Source organism: Aspergillus affinis, assembly GCF_023601865.1.
Source record: "Aspergillus affinis strain CMG 70 chromosome Unknown NODE_12_length_464043_cov_86_772839, whole genome shotgun sequence".
NCBI classification, from domain to species: Eukaryota; Fungi; Ascomycota; class Eurotiomycetes; order Eurotiales; family Aspergillaceae; genus Aspergillus; species Aspergillus affinis.
In genome coordinates, this window is record NW_026515793.1 from 342,441 (window position 1) to 362,515 (window position 20,075).

Sequence of the window (20,075 nt, forward strand, 5' to 3'; positions counted from 1 at the left end):
ACTCCTGTCGGCGACGGACATAAATATCTTCGCTACCCGCCAAAATGTCTAACCTGATCTCCACTCAAAATGTGGTCGAAGGCCTTCTTCCTGTCATCGCTCTCGCTCTGGGCCAGAGTCGCTAATGCGGCGTTTGGACTCACCACCAACGACAACTCCTATGTCATTGACGCAGGATCACCAAACTCGCTGGTATTCACCGTGAGCCGCTCCAGCTGTGACATTACCTCCATCAAATACTACGGCTCCGAGCTTCAATACTCCAGCACGGGCAGCCACATCGGCTCTGGTCTCGGCAGCGCCACTGTGTCTGCGGTCCAGAATGGTCGGTGAATCCACATTCAAGGGGTTCGAGATTGGCTTCTTACTGTGTATAGGGGATTACATCAAGGTCACTTGTGACGCCGGCACTTTGACCCAATATTTCGTCGTCCACAATGGAGACCCTATTATCCACATGGCGACCTATATCACTGCGGGTTAGTACTCTTACGGTCGAAGCTACGATGATCTAGTCCTGACAAAATTCAACAAATAGAACCCTCGATCGGCGAGCTACGATTTATCGCACGTCTCAACTCGGACCTGCTTCCTAACGAGGAACCTTTTGGCGCTGTTTCAACCACCAGTGGCGGCAGTGCTATCGAAGGATCGGACGTGGTGAGTACTGCGAGTCGATGAGGTGATAATGGTTTCTGATTTCAATATAGTTCAACGTCAATGGCCAGACGCGCAGCAAGTTCTACTCCAGCCAACGGTTTATCGATGACCAGAGGCACTGTAAGAGAACGAGGAAGATTACTTCACAACGCTTAATGCTAATCATACCTAGGTATTTCGGGAAGTGCTCACCGCGTCTGCATGATCCTCAACCAGTACGAAGGCTCCTCTGGCGGTCCTTTCTTCCGGTGAGTGACAAAACAAATTTAGCCAGCGATCAGCTTACTGATGCCTTTTAGTGATATCAACTCCAACAACGGCGGCAGTTACAACGCTCTTTACTGGTACATGGTATGTTATCATCCGACCTCGATCAAATAGCGCATGCTCATCCGTATAGAACTCGGGCCACGTTCAAACCGAGAGTTACCGCATGGGCCTCCACGGCCCTTACTCCATGTACTTTAGCCGCAGCGGAACCCCCAGCACCGACATCGATACCTCCTTCTTTGGCAACCTCGACATCAAGGGTTACGTCCCTGCGAGTGGACGAGGAACCGTCAGCGGTACTGCATCGGGCGCTGACTCCAAATTCAAATGGGTCATTCACTGGTAGGATGCAAGCCCCTACTACCTGAGTGGATCAAAGACACTAACGCCAGAGAAGGTTTAACGATGGCGCTCAATACTGGACCTACACCGGGTCGGGTGGTGCTTTCACCTCCCCGGCGATGAAGCCCGGTACCTACAAAATGGTTTACTACCAGGGTGAATTCAAGGTTGCCGAATCGTCTGTTACGGTGACTGCGGGATCAAAGACCACCAAGAACATTTCCGGCTCTGTTTCGACTGGCACAACTATTTTCAAGATTGGTGAATGGGATGGACAGTGAGTCCTATCCCCATACTAGCTTCCTCACCTGCGAAAATATACTCACAACATCTAGACCAACCGGCTTCCGTAACGCCGAGAACCAGCTCCGCATGCATCCTTCCGATTCTCGGATGAGCAGCTGGGGCCCGCTCACCTACACAGTGGGCAGCTCGCAGCTGACCGATTTCCCCATGGCTCTGTTCAAGTCCGTCAACGACCCTCTTACCATTAAGTTCACCGCGACCTCTGCCCAGACCGGCGCAGCTACTCTGCGTATTGGAACCACCCTTTCTTTTGCAGGCGGTCGTCCTCAGGCAAAGGTATTTTCATATCAAAGAAACCAACGAAATTGAGCCATGCTGACCCAAACTAGGTCAACAGCTGGAGTGGCAGTGCTCCATCCGCGCCTGCGAACCTCAACTCCCGAGGCGTCACTCGCGGCGCGTACCGTGGGAACGGAGAGGTCTACGACGTTAGCATCCCTGCCGGAACTATCGTCGCAGGGTCCAACACGGTTTGTCTTCCGTTACAATTTAAATTTATTGAGCGATGAGACTAATATGAATTAGATTACCCTGTCTGTGATCTCCGGAAGCTCAGGGGCAGACTTCCTCAGCCCTAACTTTGTGAGTTTTGGCCTTCCTTAGGAGAGATGGTATATTTACTGACAATGCGTACAGGTCTTTGATTGCGTGGAACTTTTCCAGTAGATCACAGTCTACTGAGATAGTACCTAGGGAAGAGTTGATCTCGGACCTAGGTGCCGCAATCCCGGCTGTTCCTAACAAGCTTGGGTAGTCTACATCGAACAAATTTGTGTCTTATTCTATAGTATACAACGTACAATGAAGTAGGTCGGGCATGAGATCTCATGTCGGTTACCCAAGCTCTTTGCGATCATCTACTAGAAATACTTCATTTCACCTTGATGAGATGGCCCTTTTTGCATGGGATGAATATTAAGAAACAGTAAAGCACGCCCCATGCAGTACATCGTATTAAAGGAATAAACGGCAGCTAGCGTTTTAGCAATAGTAAAACAACGCCAATCACAGCCCTCTGTTGTGTTCGCGTGAATTCATCATATACTTACCACCGTACTCTCCGGACCTTAATCCTATTGAAGAGTTCTTCGCCGAACTCAAAGCCTTCATTCGTCGACACTGGGATTTTTATGAAAATAACCCGGAACAAGGATTTGATTGTTTCCTCGAATGGTGTGTTGACAAGGCTGGTGGTAAAGATCAAAATACCAGAGGACACTTCAGACACTCAGGTTTAATGATAGAGGACCAATAATATGCATATTTAGCAGATGACTTGATATATCTATGGCAGAGGATCCCCACCCCCCAGAGTATCCATAGCATATTTGGAAGGAGGGCGGCTATGGTATAATATCCGATGTACTTACCTCGCTGGCCCCGGTGTCAAAGGTTGATCTGATGAGTAGCATCATTTCTATTTACGGGTATTTTTGATTTTGATCAGCAGACAAGTAAGTGTTTAGCACCTTCCTGGGAAATGACAAGAATTCATAGGCTGACGAAGATGGGATGTGGATAGAGTGTATGTGTTTAACCCCTTCCGCTCGAGAGATAACTTGAGAATACATAGGCTGACAGGAATGGGATGTGGATAGCCTGTATGTGTTTGACCCCCTTCCGCTTGAGAGATAACTTGGGAATATATAAGCTGATAGGGATGGGATGTGGATAGGAAGTATGTATTTGATCCCTCTACTTGAGAGATAACATGAGAATATATAGGCTGACAGAGATGGGATATGGAAAGTGTGTATGTGTTTGACCCCCCTGCCTTCGAGGGATAACTTCAGAATATATAGGCTGATAGGGATGGGATGTAAATAGTGTGTATGTACTTGATCCCTTTCGCTCGAGAGATAACATAAGAATACATCAGCTGACAGGGATGGGATGTGGATAGTTTGTATGTGCTTGACCCCCTCTCACCTAGGAGACTGCCTAACTTAATTAAACCTAGTAAAACACCTTGTCGGATATGCTTGGTACTACAGTATCGGCTAAACCTTTTGGATGTAAGGACTGAGAACCATGTTATGGCTGTTATCGACTGATATATTGTTTTGCAAGCATATCCAGATTATGCCCACTATTCCTAAGGAATATCTCATGAATAATTGGGCTTTTGGTTTGGATAGGGTTCTTGATCGGCCTTAGTTTAGGTTTTTCCCTATTTAATTAGGTTTCCCTACACTCTTGTGCGAATGCAAAGGCTTCTTCTATACAACGAATTTACTTTTACTCTTGAAGTCCCAAAACTAAGTCATGAAACAAATTATATCTACATGGACTGTATTTTGATCATACCCTTTGTCCAGGAGACACTGTTACTTTAGCGCCTTGGTATTAGGGTTGGGAATGAGATTTGTTTTCGCGGGCTGAATGAGGTTTCGACACCGAATGTAGCAACAGGAAAAAAATACTGTCAGCCCTGGCGGAGCGGCTTTTTGAAAAATTGGTCGAGGCAAGGCTCGGGCTTGTCCTCAGCAGCAGCGGGCTTGGGCTTCCACTCATCCAGGATGAAGTTGGGCTTGCCAAGGGCCTCAAGGGGGTGCTTGGGCTTCTTGGGCCTCTATCAAGGGGTGCAATATGCGAGGTCGAGGCTGCAACATCAGTGCTTGCTAGCGGAAAAGGCTGTCCTGGGAGAACGTTGATATTAATAGGGGGACACAGTGTCCCTCCCAAGGAATGACTGGGGCCCTTCCTTTTGCTTCTCGATCCGTAGTTCCTCCTCTGCATACAACTGTTGACGTATATCTTCTGGTACGTCATCATGGATTTCCAGAATGCCGCCACACTCTGCAAACTTGACCAGGCTCTTCAGGTGATGGGTTCTTAGTTTATAATGCTTTTGCCCACAGGATCCTGCCAGCAGTACTGTCCATCGTGGCGGCAGGGTAGTCCAGGACAACGCATTGTTTTATACACTTCCCGCCAGATCATTGGCTATCCAGAGGCATGCTCGGCATCAATCTGGATATCGCGATCAGAGAGCATCCTTCTGGTCACCGAAGTCTTTGCCCTTTTGTCAGGACTGGTCGATAGAGGGGAGTCGTTGTCCATAATATAGTTGATGGAAATATATAGTTTCAGCCTTTTACCGGGCAAACGTGACAAGTTCTCCCATGCCAAAAGTTGCTTCTCTATGGCTGTCTAGCCAACGTCAGTATTGTCGAAAGTCTTGATCAGTTTTTGCTGGCTGCGATCATTTACAGATACAGTGATTTCAGTGTCATCTGGTCTGACCCGTTGGTTGCGTTTAATTTTGCGGCAAACAGCATTTTCAGCGTTTTCCTTTATTGTTTCCCAGTATGAGCCAGGCTTTAGATCCAAATCTTGCTCCGTGTCTCTTTTAACTATGCGGTTGTTCAGAGTCACCTTCCATTCAATTAGATAACGAATGTAGGATTGCGATTGTTCATCATGAGTTTCCCCATCCTTTGTCAATTGACGGAAGCCTAGTTGATTGGATGAACGGCGACGCAAGGGCGAGGAATGTGCATCAGGTACATGGTCGGAAGAAAGGCTAAACACGGATGGCGTACTCTCACGGTCGAAAAAGCCAGGGGTACGATGGGGTTGGTTCCCATAGTTCAGGTTGTTGGGCCTGAGAATTTTCATCACTCAAGGGACTGAAGGCCATCGAGGCAGTAGATGCCACCAAGGAGTATAAGGTTAGAAACATCATGTCAGCTTACAACGCAAGGGTCAATACAATGTTCTGCAAGGGGAAGCTATAGCTGACAGGCTCAGAAGAATGACTATCAAAGTTATCTATTCTAGGTAGATTAGGCAAGGCTTCGTTGAGCACTGCCCTTTCTGGTTAGTTTCGAATAAACAATATACGAGTTGAAGATACAAGGTGACGCAGTGGAGGAAAAGCTCGCCAGACATGAGAGGCACAAGCTCTAGCCAATTTGTTTGGTTCGTTTGCGTAGAACCTTCTCCCATAACTAAGCGATCTGTTGTGTCCGTAACAAAAAGCTGTTGTGTCCTTAACAATTCCCGAATCATCTGGGTACCACAATGGGAATTGATAGGTATCGGAAGCGGAAAAATGGTTACACCGATCAAGGGAGGAACCTCCGATTATGTGGCCACGTCGGCCAAATATTTGATAGTTAAACACTCAAGCACTCATACTCTAGACTACGTTTAGTAGAATATTACGGTTTTTCAAGGTTCTACTACCTGCCTGGGTCTCGTGCAATTAGGCTAATCGACTCCCTCTGTCCATTCCCCTGAGCAGACCTTCGAGTACGGACTCTTCCCCGAGAATTCACTCCAATCCTCTCTATTAAGTAGGGGCACTCCATTATCTATTGTTCAACAAGTCATAACTCTGCCATCATCTTCGATCTGCTTCTATTGGGGCGATCATGAGTTGGCTAAAACGTCATCCCCTGTCTTCTCTGGGCACTGCTTCGCAGGCCGGGTCGGATAGTGACGACAAAACCAATGAATCTAGAGACTGCTCAGACACCGAGTCCACATACAGCAACGAATGCGCGTCTAATCGTGGATATGGCACGGATGATACTCTTGCCGTTACTCGGGTGTTGGAACAGCATGGTATCCCTTGCTGTCTGGTTGGTGTAGCTGCCCTCGTTTTCTACGGCGCTGGCAGAGTTCGTGAGGTAAGTCGCTCAGGAGCTCTATCTCTACCTTTTTATGCAGACTAATATTATCTGTCTCATGTCGCAGGACTGGGAAATTTGCGTTCCAACAGAGCTCGTGGGCCAGGCAGCAGAGCTACTACAATCAGAATCATACGCAACGCAGTATCGCCTAGTCAAACCGTGGCCCTATTACAGTCCCTGCTCTCTTATCCACACATACCACCGGTTCAAAAGCAGAGGGATTAATCATTACTTCTTCCTCGTTCCTTCAATTGACGTGCATATTGACTGTGACCCTTCCAACTTCACACGCAGTCCCAGAGGGTTGCCGTATCCTAAGCTGGATGTCTTTATTCAGAGCTGTTTAGATACCCGTGACATGCTCCAGCTTTGCGATGTTATAGACGGTACCAATGTTTCAGAGGAATGGGGCGAGAATAACCTTAACCTTGAGGGTACTAACGATGTAGAATGGGCCAAAGAAAAGAATAAGAGGGGAAAGGAGTTTGGCGGAAAGTGGGCTCATTCTCTGTTTGCCTGGGAAGGACGGAAAGACAAACGGGAGATGTGGCTGTCATTAGTGCGCACCAAGGAAAACAGGTTGGACTGGACAAAACCCAAGGATGTCTTTATAACTCAATATCGTGTTATAGGCTCGCCGGATCACTGGACAGAGCTATCTGACATGTCTTAATGGTCTCTAGCGGGGTATTCAGTCTGTTTTATCCATAGCTCTATCTGAACTTGAGGGGAGTTGAGGGGTTTTCGTGGAATGTCTCGGGAGTGTATATTAGAAGGTTGCCACCGGAACCTCAATTTCTAACTCTATGAAATAATAATAACTAGTACTATTTGCTCGGCGTACATGTCCTGCATTTTTGTTACTCAGGCTCTCTTGGATCAAGAGTACGACATGCAACAGGTTTCAGATATCCGAGTTGTAAGCATTCATCCGTCCATAATATAAAACACAGGCCATTTAGCGTTACAAAGAAAGCATCTTCTTTACTGCTTCACGCCTTGTTTTGTCCTCTTCACCTGAGTCATAGACCTGATAGAAACTTTCCCGCATATTCTTATCTAAGTGTTGACTCCACTTCGCGATTTCACGACCATAATTAGTCAAGAGGAAAACTAGATCGAGAAAGTCCGAGTCCTTCCTTCTTGCGAACCACGCAGTAAGCTTTGTCTCGACTTGCCATGTAATATGGATAACGTTCACCCGGCTCCCTTGTGGTGTTTGAAATGATGGAGGAATTGATTCACGAGATTCCGACTCGCTGAGGTTGGGGGTTCCTATCGCACCTATCAAGACATCAGTAAGTGTACCTTTGAAGCCATGGCTGACTGATGTCGGAAAACAAGTGAAAATTACTAAGCAGGCCTGCTTAGTTAGTTACCAGAAATGATAATATCTACACCAACAACTTGTCCCCCTTCATCAATGTCAATGAACATCCTCTCTTGAATCCCACCAGCAGTCTCATAAAATGCCAATATTGCCCTAGTATGTATTCAGCGTAGCCAACAGAGAGGTTTCGTGGTTATAGGACATACCAACTGTATTGGGCCAAAACAGTTCTAACCTCGACCACGGAGGGGACCAAGATAAGGAAGTCGAGGTCGTGGGTCTCTCGGCGTGATCCTCGAAGCCTAAGTGCCCATCCACCAAACCACGCTGTTTTCATGCCACGAAAGGCTTGTTCGAGATACGATGCGGCCTTGGCTAGTTGATCTGGTCTAGCCCTTGCAGCATTGCTTTCAAGTTCTCTAAGCTCCTTTGGCGAGGTTTTGCCAAAGTACTTGGCTCCGCTAGATTGATCGGTGCGCTCCGCTTGAGACATTGGAGGGATATTTTGTTAGGATCGCGGTGCGATCAAGATGAGAAAGATGCTTGAATTCCTAAAGATGCAGTGTAGCTGCGAGAGAGCTATTTACCGTGTGGATCAGATGACACTATAAACTACATTAGGAAGGAGAAGCGGCCCAACATATTTAGTTCTTGGGCAGTGAATGTAACAGAGGGAAGGGGTTCTATGTAGGATGATAGTAATGATTCATTTTTAAGGGACTTGCTAGGTATTTATGCTAATCAAGTTGTTTTCCCTATAGTGGCTGCGGTGCAGGACCTCCACACACAATCAAGGATCGGCACGGATAAGTCCTTTAGTCTATAAGCACTATGGTGATTAGCAGAATAACATGAAACTAGTGGAGCCTACATAGAACTTTCAATGGAAATGTATTGATTTGATGCCGTATACTCCAGAATGATCTATTGATTGTAGAGATTAGATCTAAACTTTATATAGAATTAGCCTTTAGATAGATATAATTGTTTGATCCTTGAATATGTCCAAATCCTCCATCTATTGTCTGTCTATTAATTGATACATTCAACAAGTACATATAGATGCCCTATAAGTTATCTATCACCTGAATCTCCGCAATGCAATGAAAGTCCCAATAGTCACCGCACCGACTCCCCAAAGCCAGCTCCAGGAAGAGCCTCTCGTGCGGAAATAACCCTTCTGCAGACCACCAGTCCGTCGATGGACCAGTTTCCCACGCACCCAGACGGCACGCACATTCCGATCATCGCCATTCCACACCCACTTCTCGACCTTCTCTCCCCAACTCTCCGTTCCAAAAACATCCACCCGATTCTCATCTCCCCCTACCGTCTCCAGCCCGGAGACATCCCCACCCAGCGAAATCAACTGCGCATCCCAGCTCATCCCCAGATCAAACCCACCCACCTCGTCCGCCAGATCGACGAGTTCCGCACCGCCCCTCGTCGCCAGATACAGCGCGTCCCCGACACTCAGAGCTATCCGCTGTGCCTCGTCATCCGTGATGCTCGCATCCGTATGCCGATACAGTCGCGAGACCAGACACGCCTGACGCACATTCTCCAACACACTCGCATCATACCCCCCGCTCACATCGGTTCCCAAACCCACCTGGATGCCCGCATCCAGGAGCCCACGCACCGGACAAATTCCAGACCCCAGCGCCGAGTTCGACGCGGGACAATGCGAGATTTTAGCGCCGCGGGCACGGATTGTCGCCTTCTCCGCCTTAGACAAGTGGACTGCATGCGCAAGGATAGTGCGCGGTGTCAAGAGCCCATGCGTCGCGTACACATCCGCATAACTCATCCCGTAGATCGACTCCACGGCAGCCACCTCGTTCTTGTTCTCCGAGATATGCGTCTGGATGTGCAGTGGGGGGTCAAATTCCTTCGCCAACGCCGCGACCCCGTCCATCGTGTCTTCCGAACAGGCGAGCGCGAACCGCAGCGTGAGGACCGGTTTCACGAACTCGCCATGCGGGTCGATGGTGTGGATGTGTTGGATGACGTCGCGCGTCAGAGATACCGACGCCGCGGGGCTCTCGTCTCGATAGTCCGTCGGGGTCTGGTCGGTGCGGTCCATGCAGACGCGGCCAATGAGGGCGCGTTGGCCGGCGCGCTTGCAGAGGTCGGCAAGGAGGTTCGTGGCGGGGACGTGGATGGTCGCGAAGTACGAGGCGCAGGTGGTGCCGTTGGCGAGGGTGCGGGCGATGACGCGGTTGTAGACGGTGCGGGCGCGGTGCGTGTCCTGGAAAGATTTCTCCATCGGGAAGGTGTAGGTTTGGAGCCATTCGAGGAGGGTGAGGGTGCCGAAGAGGCCGGAGTTGGGATATTGGGGGGCGTGGATGTGGGTGTCTGGATTTTGAAGCGTGGATAAGTCGTTTGTTTGTGAGAGGTTGGACTCCAAGTATGTGTCCCAATGAACACAACAAAGATACTAATAAGGTCTATCGTAGAATGAACGTACCGATAAACCCCGGAAAGAAGAACTCATTCCGTTTCTCCTCTGCCTTGACAATACGGACTCTGGGTCTTTTGGAGAACCCAGACGCACTCGAACCTTCCACAACCCACCCCTTGCTCGTCACCAGGGCCAGCAGGTCCTCATGGCCGTGAACACTCCAATCGAAGCCCTGAATGCGACCGTCGGCATTGGACACCCAGAGCGCGCCATGCTGGATTACAAGCTCGTGGTTAAGCCCCGTTTTCTCCTTCGGGAGGTGAACAAACGTCCCGAAGTAGAGGGTACAGGGCGGTGATGTCATGGTGGATGAGACGCCAGTGTTCGAACCAACACTATAGATGGGTTTGAGTAATTAAGAGTGAACAGGTGTTTGAATGAATAGGCCTGCCATGAAAACGTCAGAATGCGCGAACAGTCACATGCAACGCCACAGCGGACTTACCCTATCGGGCTACCTACTGTGTTGAGTACAAGCCCAATCCGACAAGATCAGCAGTGATTGGGGTGGATCGCAGATGCAAATGCAATGATCGACCGGCAGGTGGGACACGAAGGGACGAACAGGTCGCGGGGACCGATAGTTTACGGGGTTCGAAGCCTTATAAAGAATGCAGGAAGGGTCATGGCGCATGTGAGAGAGGAGAAATGCGACGCAAGATAATCCCTCGGGGCGAGAATGGCGAACTCCGCCAATGACAAGCCGCTTAACGGCCGGCTCCGATGCCATACTGGGTTTAGCGTGAAGAGATAAGATGTGGGCTTGATAAGATAAGAGGCACGTGTTGATAAGACTAACGGGTGATGCATACAAGACAAACACCATCTTGCAGTATGGGCAGAGGGCTACGATCCCATATACGAACTATATCAAGACCAGTTGAAGGATAGCAAGTGAGGGGCAGAGTCCCAACAGCTCTTGTATCATGCTAGTTTTATCTAAGGATCTAACGCCCACATCCCAGTATCTATCAGGATTATGTTGAATCTTGTATGTCGCCGTAGCCGCGACTATATCACCCAAAGCCCAACCAAATATTCAGAGTAAATGTTGAAGAGAACAAAAAAGGCAAGTCAAAACAAACAATTCGTAAAGAGTAACATGGGTATCATATCTAGTCGGTATCTTCAACAGGTCCGCATGTGCAGAACAGGTTCTGATCACCATAGGCTGTGCAATCGTTAGTATATATAGGTTCACAATAATGCTGCTTTGGAAGGTGACTTACCATCATCCACTCGCGTGACCGAAGGCCAGAACTTCTTCTCCAGAAGCCACGACACGGGGTACGCGGCGGCCTCCCGCGTGTACGGGCGGTTCCACTCGCTGGCCAGAAGGTCACGTTGCGTGTGCGGTGCCATCTTCAGCACGTTGCCCTCGCGAGGCTGGGTGCCGCTCTCGACGGCGGCAATCTCCTGGCGGATGGAGATCAGCGCGTCGCAGAAGCGGTCCAGCTCGGCCTTGCTCTCCGACTCCGTCGGCTCGATCATCAGGGTGTTGGACACGGGCCACGACATGGTGGGCGCGTGGAATCCGTAGTCTTGCAGACGCTTGGCGATGTCGATCGCCTCCACGCCGCAGGTATCCTTAAACTGGCGCACGTCGAGGATGAACTCGTGCGCGCAGCGGCCGTTATCGTTGGTGTACAGGATCGGGTAGTGCTCCTTGAGGCGGGAGAGGATGTAGTTTGCGTTGAGCAAGGTGATCTTGGTCGCGTGGGTGAGACCCTTGGCGCCCATCATGTTGATGTAGTTGAAGGTGATGGGCAGGATGCTGGCGCTACCCCAGGGGGCGGCACTGATCGGGGGCGAGGAGGATTCCGAGCGCTTAGACACCAGGTACTCGCTGCCGGGGTGGGAGGGGAGGTATGCGCGCAGGTGCTCGGCAACGCCGATAGGGCCAACGCCGGGGCCACCACCGCCGTGGGGGATACAGAAGGTCTTGTGCAGGTTCAGATGGCACACGTCGGCACCGATCTCGCCGGGGGAGCAGAGACCGATTTGCGCGTTCATATTGGCGCCGTCCATGTAGACCTGTCCGCCGTGCTGGTGCACAAGCTCGCAGGCCTGCTTGATACCGGGCTCATACACACCAAAGGTACTGGGATAGGTGATCATGACGGCGGCAAGCTCGTCCCTGTGCTTCTCGCATTTGGCTTTCAGGTCCTCGAGATCCAGGTTACCCGTCTTGGTATCGCACTTGATGGTGACGACCCGCATGCCGGCCATAGCGGCACTGGCAGGGTTGGTTCCGTGCGCCGACACGGGGATCAAGCAAATGTTGCGCTTGGAGCCTCCGTGGGCCTCCTGATACTTCTTGATCACACGCAGACCGGCGAATTCACCCTGAGCGCCAGAGTTGGGCTGAACGGTGACCTCGGCCATGCCCGTGATGTCCGCCAGCTGCTGTTCTAGATCGTCGATCATCTGGGTGTAACCCTTGGCGACGTCCGAAGGCATGAAGGGGTGCATCTGGGAGAACTCAGGCCACGAGATGGGGATCATCTCGGATGTGGCATTGAGCTTCATCGTGCACGAGCCGAGGGGAATCATGGAGTGGGCCAGCGACAGGTCCTTGGATTCCAGGTGGCGAATGTAGCGGAGCATTTCCGTCTCCGAGTGGTGAGTGTTGAACACGGGATGGGTCAGATAAGACGAGGTACGCTCCAAGCTAGCCGGGACGGGGGCCAGACCGAGATCCTCCAGGGTGACCTCACCCTTCTTGGCGTGAGAGGCAAATACCTGCAGGATGGACTTCACTTCCTCGCGTCCGACCGTTTCGTCCAACGAGATACCGATCTTGGTTGGGGCGACCTGACGGAGGAAGATGTGCTGCGCGCGAGCGGCGGCAACGAGGGCCTGCGCATCCTCGCTGCTGGGGAGCTCCACGGTGAGGGTATCGAAGACAACACCGCCATCGGCAGCGTTGGTTCTAATGGGGACGTTGAAGCCCAAGGCTGCAAGCTTGGTCTGCAGAGTCGTGGTCATGGACATGATGCGCTGCGCAATAGCCTTCAGACCGGTCGGGCCATGGTAGACGGCGTACATGGCACTCATGTTGGCCAGAAGGGCCTGAGCCGTACAAATGTTGCTAGTGGCCTTTTCACGACGGATGTGCTGCTCTCGTGTCTGCAGAGCCAGTCTCAAGGCACGGTTGCCCGACCGATCCTTCGACACACCGACCACACGTCCGGGAACCTTGCGCTTGTACTTGTCCACGCACGCGAAGAAGGCAGCGTGGGGACCACCGTAGCCCATCGGTACACCCAGTCGCTGGGCGCTACCAAAAGCAATATCGGCACCAAACTCGCCGGGCGCCTTCAGGACAGTCAAGGCCAAAAGGTCCGTGGCAACGCTAAAGGTACCACCAGAAGCGTGGATGGTATCACTCAGCGACTGGAAGTCGTAGAGACCACCCTCGGTGTCGGGATATTGGGCGAGCACACCGATAAGGTTGTCACCCTGCTCCTTCACCAGCTTGAAGTCGTCCGCCAGAATGTCGCCGACGACCAAGTTGATACCGAATCCTTCGGCACGAGACCGCATCACCTCCAGAGTCTGGGGGTGGCAGAGATGGGAAATGACGTACGTCTTGCCGGGCTTCTTCTGCTTAGCCATGGGAAGAGTGGCGAACGACATGGTCATGGCTTCGGCAGCAGCGGTAGCTTCGTCGAGAACGGAGGCGTTAGCAAATGGCAGACCCGTCAGATCGGCCGTCAAGGTCTGGAAGTTCAGAAGCGATTCCAAACGCCCCTGACTGATTTCGGGCTGGTAAGGCGTGTAGCTGGTGTACCAGGCCGGGTTCTCCAGGACATTGCGGAGGATGACGGGGGGTACGATGGTGGGATAATAACCCGTGCCCAAGTACGTTTTGCCCGACACGTCGATTTGTTTCCGGTACGTATCCAGCAGCTTCAACATGTCCGTCTCTCCCAGACCACCGTGCACATTGTCCCGAGCCAACTTGGCGGTGGTATGAGGAGCGCTAACGTCAAGGTCCTTCTTCGACAGAATGTCGGCGGGAAGGACCTGTTTCACGAACTCGTCGAGCGAAGCCACCGGAGGGTCCAGCGTTGCCAGCATCTCCTTAGCGGCGTCCGGCGAAGGGCCAATGTGCCGGCGGGGGAAGGTATCAAGGGGCTGGAAGACGTCGCGAGGATGAGGATCGCCATGGTCCGTCACCGAGCTGGTATAGACGGCTCTCCGGGCGGTTGCGGATTGTTCTGAGGTGGTGTGCAGGGCGCGGCGAGCGGAGAGGAAGGGCGAGGATCTGCGGAGAGCCACAGGAGGCAGGGAAGAATGCAATCGGGTGCGTAGAGCCAACTGGCGAGCGCCTCGAAGGGCGCACCAGGTCGCAGCCATGGTCAATTAAGGAGGAAGCGCCAATGGACCGCAGCGGTGCTCGTTTGGCCAGGCCAAAGGATACGCGGGAAAGAAGGGATGAGGATGGCAAGTATGGAGATAAGCACGAGTTCTCAACTACCACACCTTCAATTCATGGGAGGGAAGAAAGATGAGGGATCAGGGATGTAGTAGGAGAAAGGAAGAAGAGAGGAACAAGTGCTGATAAAAAAAAACTCCCCTCTTGAACCATGCGAATGGACGATCGGATTATCGTTTGGCGGGCAGGAAACCGCGGGCGATAAGCGTCGCTTGCGGGAAACTGCGATAACACACTCCTCCGGGCCAATCAAGAGGCTGCCGGGACCCGCTCGGCGCTACTCCCCGCGACCGATAAGCTCCCGTTTCCCGCGGAAAAGCCCGCGGCGTTGCATAGCTCGGTACAAGAGTATATAATATAGTTATCTTCATGACTCCTCTCCAGTCTACCGCGCCATCCCATTTGATCGGGTGGACCTGGCACGGATGAGAATACTCCCACGCCGTTTCCCACCGTGTGTCGACAGGAGGACTGCGGGGAGGGAAAGTCGGCGAAGTCTCTGGTGGCTCGACCTGGTCCGAGCTCGGCCTCTCCCTTTTTTTCTTTTCCCTTCGCTTTCCCTCTCTTCTTCAATCATCAACACCGATAACCCCCTTTATTATCTTCCCAAAGCGCCCATGCATAACCGCAGAACCCGGAATATTTCCCTCCAATAATCAGTCCTCGTATCACCCGTTGCTTATCTGCCCACACGCATCTTTCAGTTGACTAGCTTGTGTACCGTCGAAACTTTGTCCCAGCCTTGTACAACCTGTATGTCATCTTCGCAATGAAGAGTGTCATCGGCGACGTTCCAGGTCCTGCATGGTACTCCGGTAAATGAGGGGGAGCTATCAATTCTGAGCCAGAACCTCGTCCGTGCAGACTGCAGACTGCAGACTGCAGACTGATTGAAATGGAATCACCGCCATGGTACTCCGTACGCAGCGTTTCATGTTGATTCAAGAAAGACTGTGGAACGGAACAGACCAGACCAGACCAGGCCAGAGATCGTATGACTAGTGAGTAGTGACTGACTGCCCGTCCTGTTGATCTGTTCGGCGCAAATCGTCCATATTTCGAGTCAGGGGGACTATCGGATTCATTTCTTCGATATGATAAGTCTTAGGGCATAGTATGGAATCATCGAAAGCAGAGGTCCAGTCAGGTCCAGATGGAAGAAGTCCCAGCGCGAATGCGCAAGGTCACCACCGACTCAAGTCCCAAGTGGGGAAGTGATGCCTTACAGCTGAGGCCGGGAGGTTGCAGGAAGATTCGGTGGTCTGTGTGCCTCTCCTCTAGCGCGTCGAGTTTTTTTTCAATCTTTGGCTGGAAGCGTGGGTCATTCCGTCACCGTATCCATCAGCCCTTTCAACTATATTTTAGGCCCTTCACGGCATGGGTCTGTCCGCCACTCAGCGTGCGAGGATTCGGTTATCGCATTCGGAAACTTGGCAGGCTCACCAGCTTTTCAGGATGGTCTGGAGCTCCCTGCCTCAGCTTTAAAAAGTCCCGCAGGTTGGCAACCGCTCTCGCTTGCCCTGCTCTTTTCTCCTCCTTCCCTCCACCAACTAATTTTATTCCATTCCCTTATTTTGTATCTATGTCACATATTTCCTCCCAATGCTAGTTGTGAATCTATATCATGTCCCTCGTACAACATGTTTCTGCCATTGATGGTGTCGATCGCGAACCCGAGCCGGACGACGACACGACCGACACTACAGTCACGGCCAATTTGGACGGACTTGCTTCCATCCGCCGGAAGATTAGCTACGATGTGTTCCCTCCACCGGCACCGGAGATCGACGATAAGCACGCGACCGCGGCGTACAAGGTGTCGGACATAAGGCGGTTGGGTTAGTCTCCGGAATTGCGGTTTCCGCGCATGGGTGTCAGGAATGGAACACTGCTGATTTCCTCAGCCCAGGTCATTGTCACGGTCCTTGCTTGCTGGTTTGCCTCGGGCATTGTGTTTGGTTTTGCGGCGCTGAAGCCCGTCCTGGTCGGAGAGGGTGTCTATCGCAACCTGTGCACCGCCGAGGAACTGCAACGCGACGTGGAGCTTTGCTATAAACAAGATTTGAAGTGTGTTTTCTTGGATCGGATTTGATCTCCGGGGTGTGAGAATCTAACAATGATCAGGTTGAATCTGTTTTTCACGGTCGGATCGATCACGGCCAACATGTCGGCCCTTCCGGTCGGAACCATCTTGGACCGTTACGGCTCGCGCGTCTGTGGCTTTGCCGGCTGCTTCGCATTAACCATGGGTTGTCTCTTTATGGCGGCCTCCTTTTCGTGGCCGGCATTCGATGGCTATATAGTCGGGAATCTCTTTCTTGCTCTCGGCGGGACCTTTATTTTCGTCCCCTCATTTCAGATCGCCAACGCGTTTCCACGGTATGCCGGAACCATCGTCGCTCTGGTCACCGGTGCGTTCGATGCGTCCGCGGCGATTTACCTATTCTACCACCTCATTTACGAAGTCGATCGTCAGAAGTTCAACCCGAAAAGGTTCTTTCTGACCTACCTGGTCGTCCCCGCGATGATCTTCGTTTCGCTGCTCACCGTCATGCCGGCCCATGACTACCAGAGCCCCCGTTTGCTGAATTCCAAGATCGAGAAGGCAGAGGACGCAACGCGGGATGTACACGAGTCGGACGAGGATATCGATAGTGACTCCGAGCTTCGGCGCATTCGACAGGAGCGCGCAGACCGCCGACGCGACAAGATCAACCTGATCACCGAGGTGCTGGGTGACGAAGACGAGCGCAGACAGCGCGAGCAGGACGAGGAGGACCGTCACAACGTCAGCCACGTCTGGGGAGTGCTTCACGGCCAGCCGGCTCACAAGCAGATGGCCACGCCGTGGTTCATTCTGATCACGCTGATGACGGTCCTGCAGATGCTGCGGATGAATTATTTTATCGCCACCATTCGATCGCAGTATGAGTATATGCTGCATTCGGAGCTGCAGGCCGAGTGGATCAACCGCTTCTTTGATATCGCCCTACCTGTCGGCGGCGTCATCTCGACTCCGTTTATCGGACTGATCCTTGATCATTTCAGCGTTCCGGCTACACTTGCCACCATCGTCATCTGCACGACGGCGATTGGCGTTCTGAACTCCGTGCCAGCGCTATGGACTGGCTACGCGACCATTGCACTATTTGTGCTTCTCCGGCCGCTGTATTACTCGGCCATGTCGTAAGTAATTTTGTGTCTTGGTATGGCATCCTCTTGCTAACGTCTTCGCAGCGACTATACCACCAAAGTATTTGGATTCGCCACGTTCGGCCGCGTCTATGGCACGATCATCTGCCTATCCGGTCTGGTGAACTTCTCCCAGTACGGACTGGACTCGCTCACTCACGGGCCCCTCCAGGGGAACCCCATTCCCATTAATATTTTCTTTGCCTGCGCGGGCTTTGTGATCGGTATAGCGCTTGTGGGATACGTGTATATCGCCGGACGACGGCTGAGCGAGAAGGAGCAGGAAGAAGCGGAGGACGAGGAACGGGAGCGATTGATCCGGGAAGAAGACGAAGAGGAGGACGAAATGGATAACGAAGTCTAATATTTTTCACGATCATCCCCCCGCTGTCAATATCGATAGGAATAGATAGAGGGTCGCGGTAACTATTCTTACCGGGGGTATGGGATAACATAATGAGGTCATTGTCATGAATCATAAAAGTTATCCTACCAGAAAGAAGTAAATCAATCACATTGGGGCCTCGCGTAGAAAGCCCACCGTAGTAGCTCCGAGGCATATAGTTCGTTCTCATGATCTATGAGCCATGACCCATGGTTGGCTCGAAAACCTTCGCTCAGACAGCCAGATGGACTTTCTTTGTTTGCAGCGCGGGGAGAAAACCTACCGTTCGGCGTGTCCGTCTACTAGTTACCTGGTTGTATACTACCCATCTACTGAAGCCACCAGAACCACCAAGCCACATCACAGAAGCATACCTACCTACCTATCTACCAATCATGAAGCAATGCTACCTAGGTAATATAGACACGGACATACCCCGAAAAGCTCTACCCCAAAAAAAACCCCAGGATGCCGGAACGCCAGAACACCGGCGCCAAAGACGAGGGAGGAGAAAAAAAAATAAACGAAGAGAAGAGAAGAATAGAACTGTGCGAGCGAGACCCAACTGACGAGACGATGATGTCTTCTCCACATCCTTGATAATAGAGTACTATGTAATCTGCGCCAGACGAAGAAGGGAAACAGAGCCGTTATGGTACAGATCGGCTTGCAGAAGAGGGGGGAAGGAAATATGGAGGGACGGGAGGCGGGGGATGTGATAGACATGGATGGTCTGTCGATCTATTTGGGATTTCTGTGGGGGAGGGTTTTCCTTGTCGGTCTTTTTTTTTCTCTCTCTTCCCCTGTGTTTGAGTATCTGTGTTTATCATGGAGTCATAGTACAGTACCTACCTTATCTCGGTGGGAGGTTCTAGGTAAGGCGTATGTGCTGCAATTTGCATAAGCATAATTATACGGAGACAAAAGACATCGGAGAATACTAATCTCCCCACAAGCAATGACTCCTATCGGCGAAATATAGACAGAAATGAAATAGTCCGCCACCGTCTCGATACTCGTCTCCATCAAAAAGCTCCCACGAACCACTCAAAACCGGCCAAAGAAGTAGTCCACCTAATCTGAGGGGGATCGGCCCCCCACGCAAGAAAAGAGTACCGACTAGCCCGGGCTCGATACCCAAACTGCCCAGCGAGCAGAAAGAGCATCGGGCGTGTTATGCTCTCGAGAGAAGATCCCAAAGATAAAGAAAAATAAAGACCAAGAAAGCTAGTCGACCAAAAGCTAGGTACCGATCTCTCGGGACTTGGGAACCCCAGTAAGAAGACGAGACAGGGGGGACCATCCGAGGCTCCCTGGGAAGGAACAGTAGGGATTGAGAATATACCGAAGGGGACACGAACGGCCAAGGAATTCCAGAGTGAATACGCGCATTGGCACGGGAAAAGACGGGGCTGGGTGACTCCCTGTGCACGCATGTGCAACGGTGGCGAGTTGATCAGTTGATCAGGGCTGGAAAGGGACGGATTCTCGAGAGGTAGCGTAATATAGAGCTCATGGACATTCACTGACTCCGAGTTTCCAGTGACCACCTTCCGAGACGAGGAAACCTACACGACAGGCAATCACTGCGAGAAAGGCAGGATTCCACACACTCGTTCCGGCCGGAGGAAAAGCGAATGGACAACCATCGCCAAGCTGCCAAGGAGGATGTCTTGATGTCAGTTTCTTCCCCGCATCCTTCGCCTTCCCCACAGTAGACCGAGCTGGCCCCAAAATCCTGGGGAAGGAGGGCCCCCCGTGGTCCAGTGAATGACACCGGATTCTTTGTTACGCTCCCCAGGCCGAGGTACATTCCAGAATTCCAATCGGCTATTGCAACAGTCTGGCCTGGTCGGCACTTTCCGTGGTCTGAGAGCGAATCATTCACTCGGAGGGGTTACCTGGTTTGGTTTCGAGATGGGTTTCGTGGCATGCCCTAATGTGCCACCCTGGTACCGCATCCTGCTGTAGAATTACATATATCACGGACCCTGCACACTGCTGATTGTGTTCCTCTTCCACCGGCCTCTTTCTATCAATCCAGT

General features: G+C 51.6%; 6 protein-coding genes across 6 annotated transcripts; 3 read left to right on the top strand and 3 right to left on the bottom strand.

Annotated features, from left to right (window-relative positions):
* Positions 1-69: 69 nt before the first annotated feature.
* On the top strand, positions 70-2,244 carry rglA (putative rhamnogalacturonase B; the record flags this gene model as incomplete). The annotated part of the gene is made up of 12 exons (XM_053096761.1): positions 70-325; positions 378-479; positions 539-660; positions 711-780; positions 833-908; positions 960-1,011; positions 1,061-1,272; positions 1,328-1,549; positions 1,608-1,854; positions 1,908-2,048; positions 2,104-2,160; positions 2,215-2,244. 12 exons carry the CDS (start codon positions 70-72, stop codon positions 2,242-2,244), a joined length of 1,587 nt encoding a protein of 528 aa, XP_052959272.1.
* A 3,713-nt stretch (positions 2,245-5,957) lies between these two features.
* KD926_001523 (uncharacterized protein) lies at positions 5,958-6,891 on the top strand (the record flags this gene model as incomplete). Its single annotated transcript, XM_053096763.1, has 2 exons — positions 5,958-6,215; positions 6,283-6,891. 2 exons carry the CDS (start codon positions 5,958-5,960, stop codon positions 6,889-6,891), a joined length of 867 nt encoding a protein of 288 aa, XP_052959273.1.
* Positions 6,892-7,182: 291 nt separating this feature from the next.
* KD926_001524 (nucleotidyl transferase AbiEii/AbiGii toxin family protein) lies at positions 7,183-8,041 on the bottom strand (the record flags this gene model as incomplete). The annotated part of the gene is made up of 3 exons (XM_053096764.1): positions 7,183-7,502; positions 7,598-7,701; positions 7,755-8,041. 3 exons carry the CDS (start codon positions 8,039-8,041, stop codon positions 7,183-7,185), a joined length of 711 nt encoding a protein of 236 aa, XP_052959274.1.
* A 588-nt stretch (positions 8,042-8,629) lies between these two features.
* On the bottom strand, positions 8,630-10,316 carry KD926_001525 (chlorohydrolase family protein; the record flags this gene model as incomplete). Its single annotated transcript, XM_053096765.1, has 2 exons — positions 8,630-9,906; positions 10,019-10,316. The coding sequence occupies 2 exons, from the start codon at positions 10,314-10,316 to the stop codon at positions 8,630-8,632; spliced, it is 1,575 nt and encodes a 524-aa protein (XP_052959275.1).
* Positions 10,317-11,127: 811 nt separating this feature from the next.
* KD926_001526 (glycine decarboxylase subunit P) lies at positions 11,128-14,374 on the bottom strand (the record flags this gene model as incomplete). The annotated part of the gene is made up of 2 exons (XM_053096766.1): positions 11,128-11,183; positions 11,242-14,374. 2 exons carry the CDS (start codon positions 14,372-14,374, stop codon positions 11,128-11,130), a joined length of 3,189 nt encoding a protein of 1,062 aa, XP_052959276.1.
* Positions 14,375-16,077: 1,703 nt separating this feature from the next.
* On the top strand, positions 16,078-18,009 carry KD926_001527 (putative MFS transporter; the record flags this gene model as incomplete). The annotated part of the gene is made up of 4 exons (XM_053096767.1): positions 16,078-16,291; positions 16,358-16,520; positions 16,578-17,639; positions 17,691-18,009. The coding sequence occupies 4 exons, from the start codon at positions 16,078-16,080 to the stop codon at positions 18,007-18,009; spliced, it is 1,758 nt and encodes a 585-aa protein (XP_052959277.1).
* Between the last annotated feature and the right edge of the window lie 2,066 nt (positions 18,010-20,075).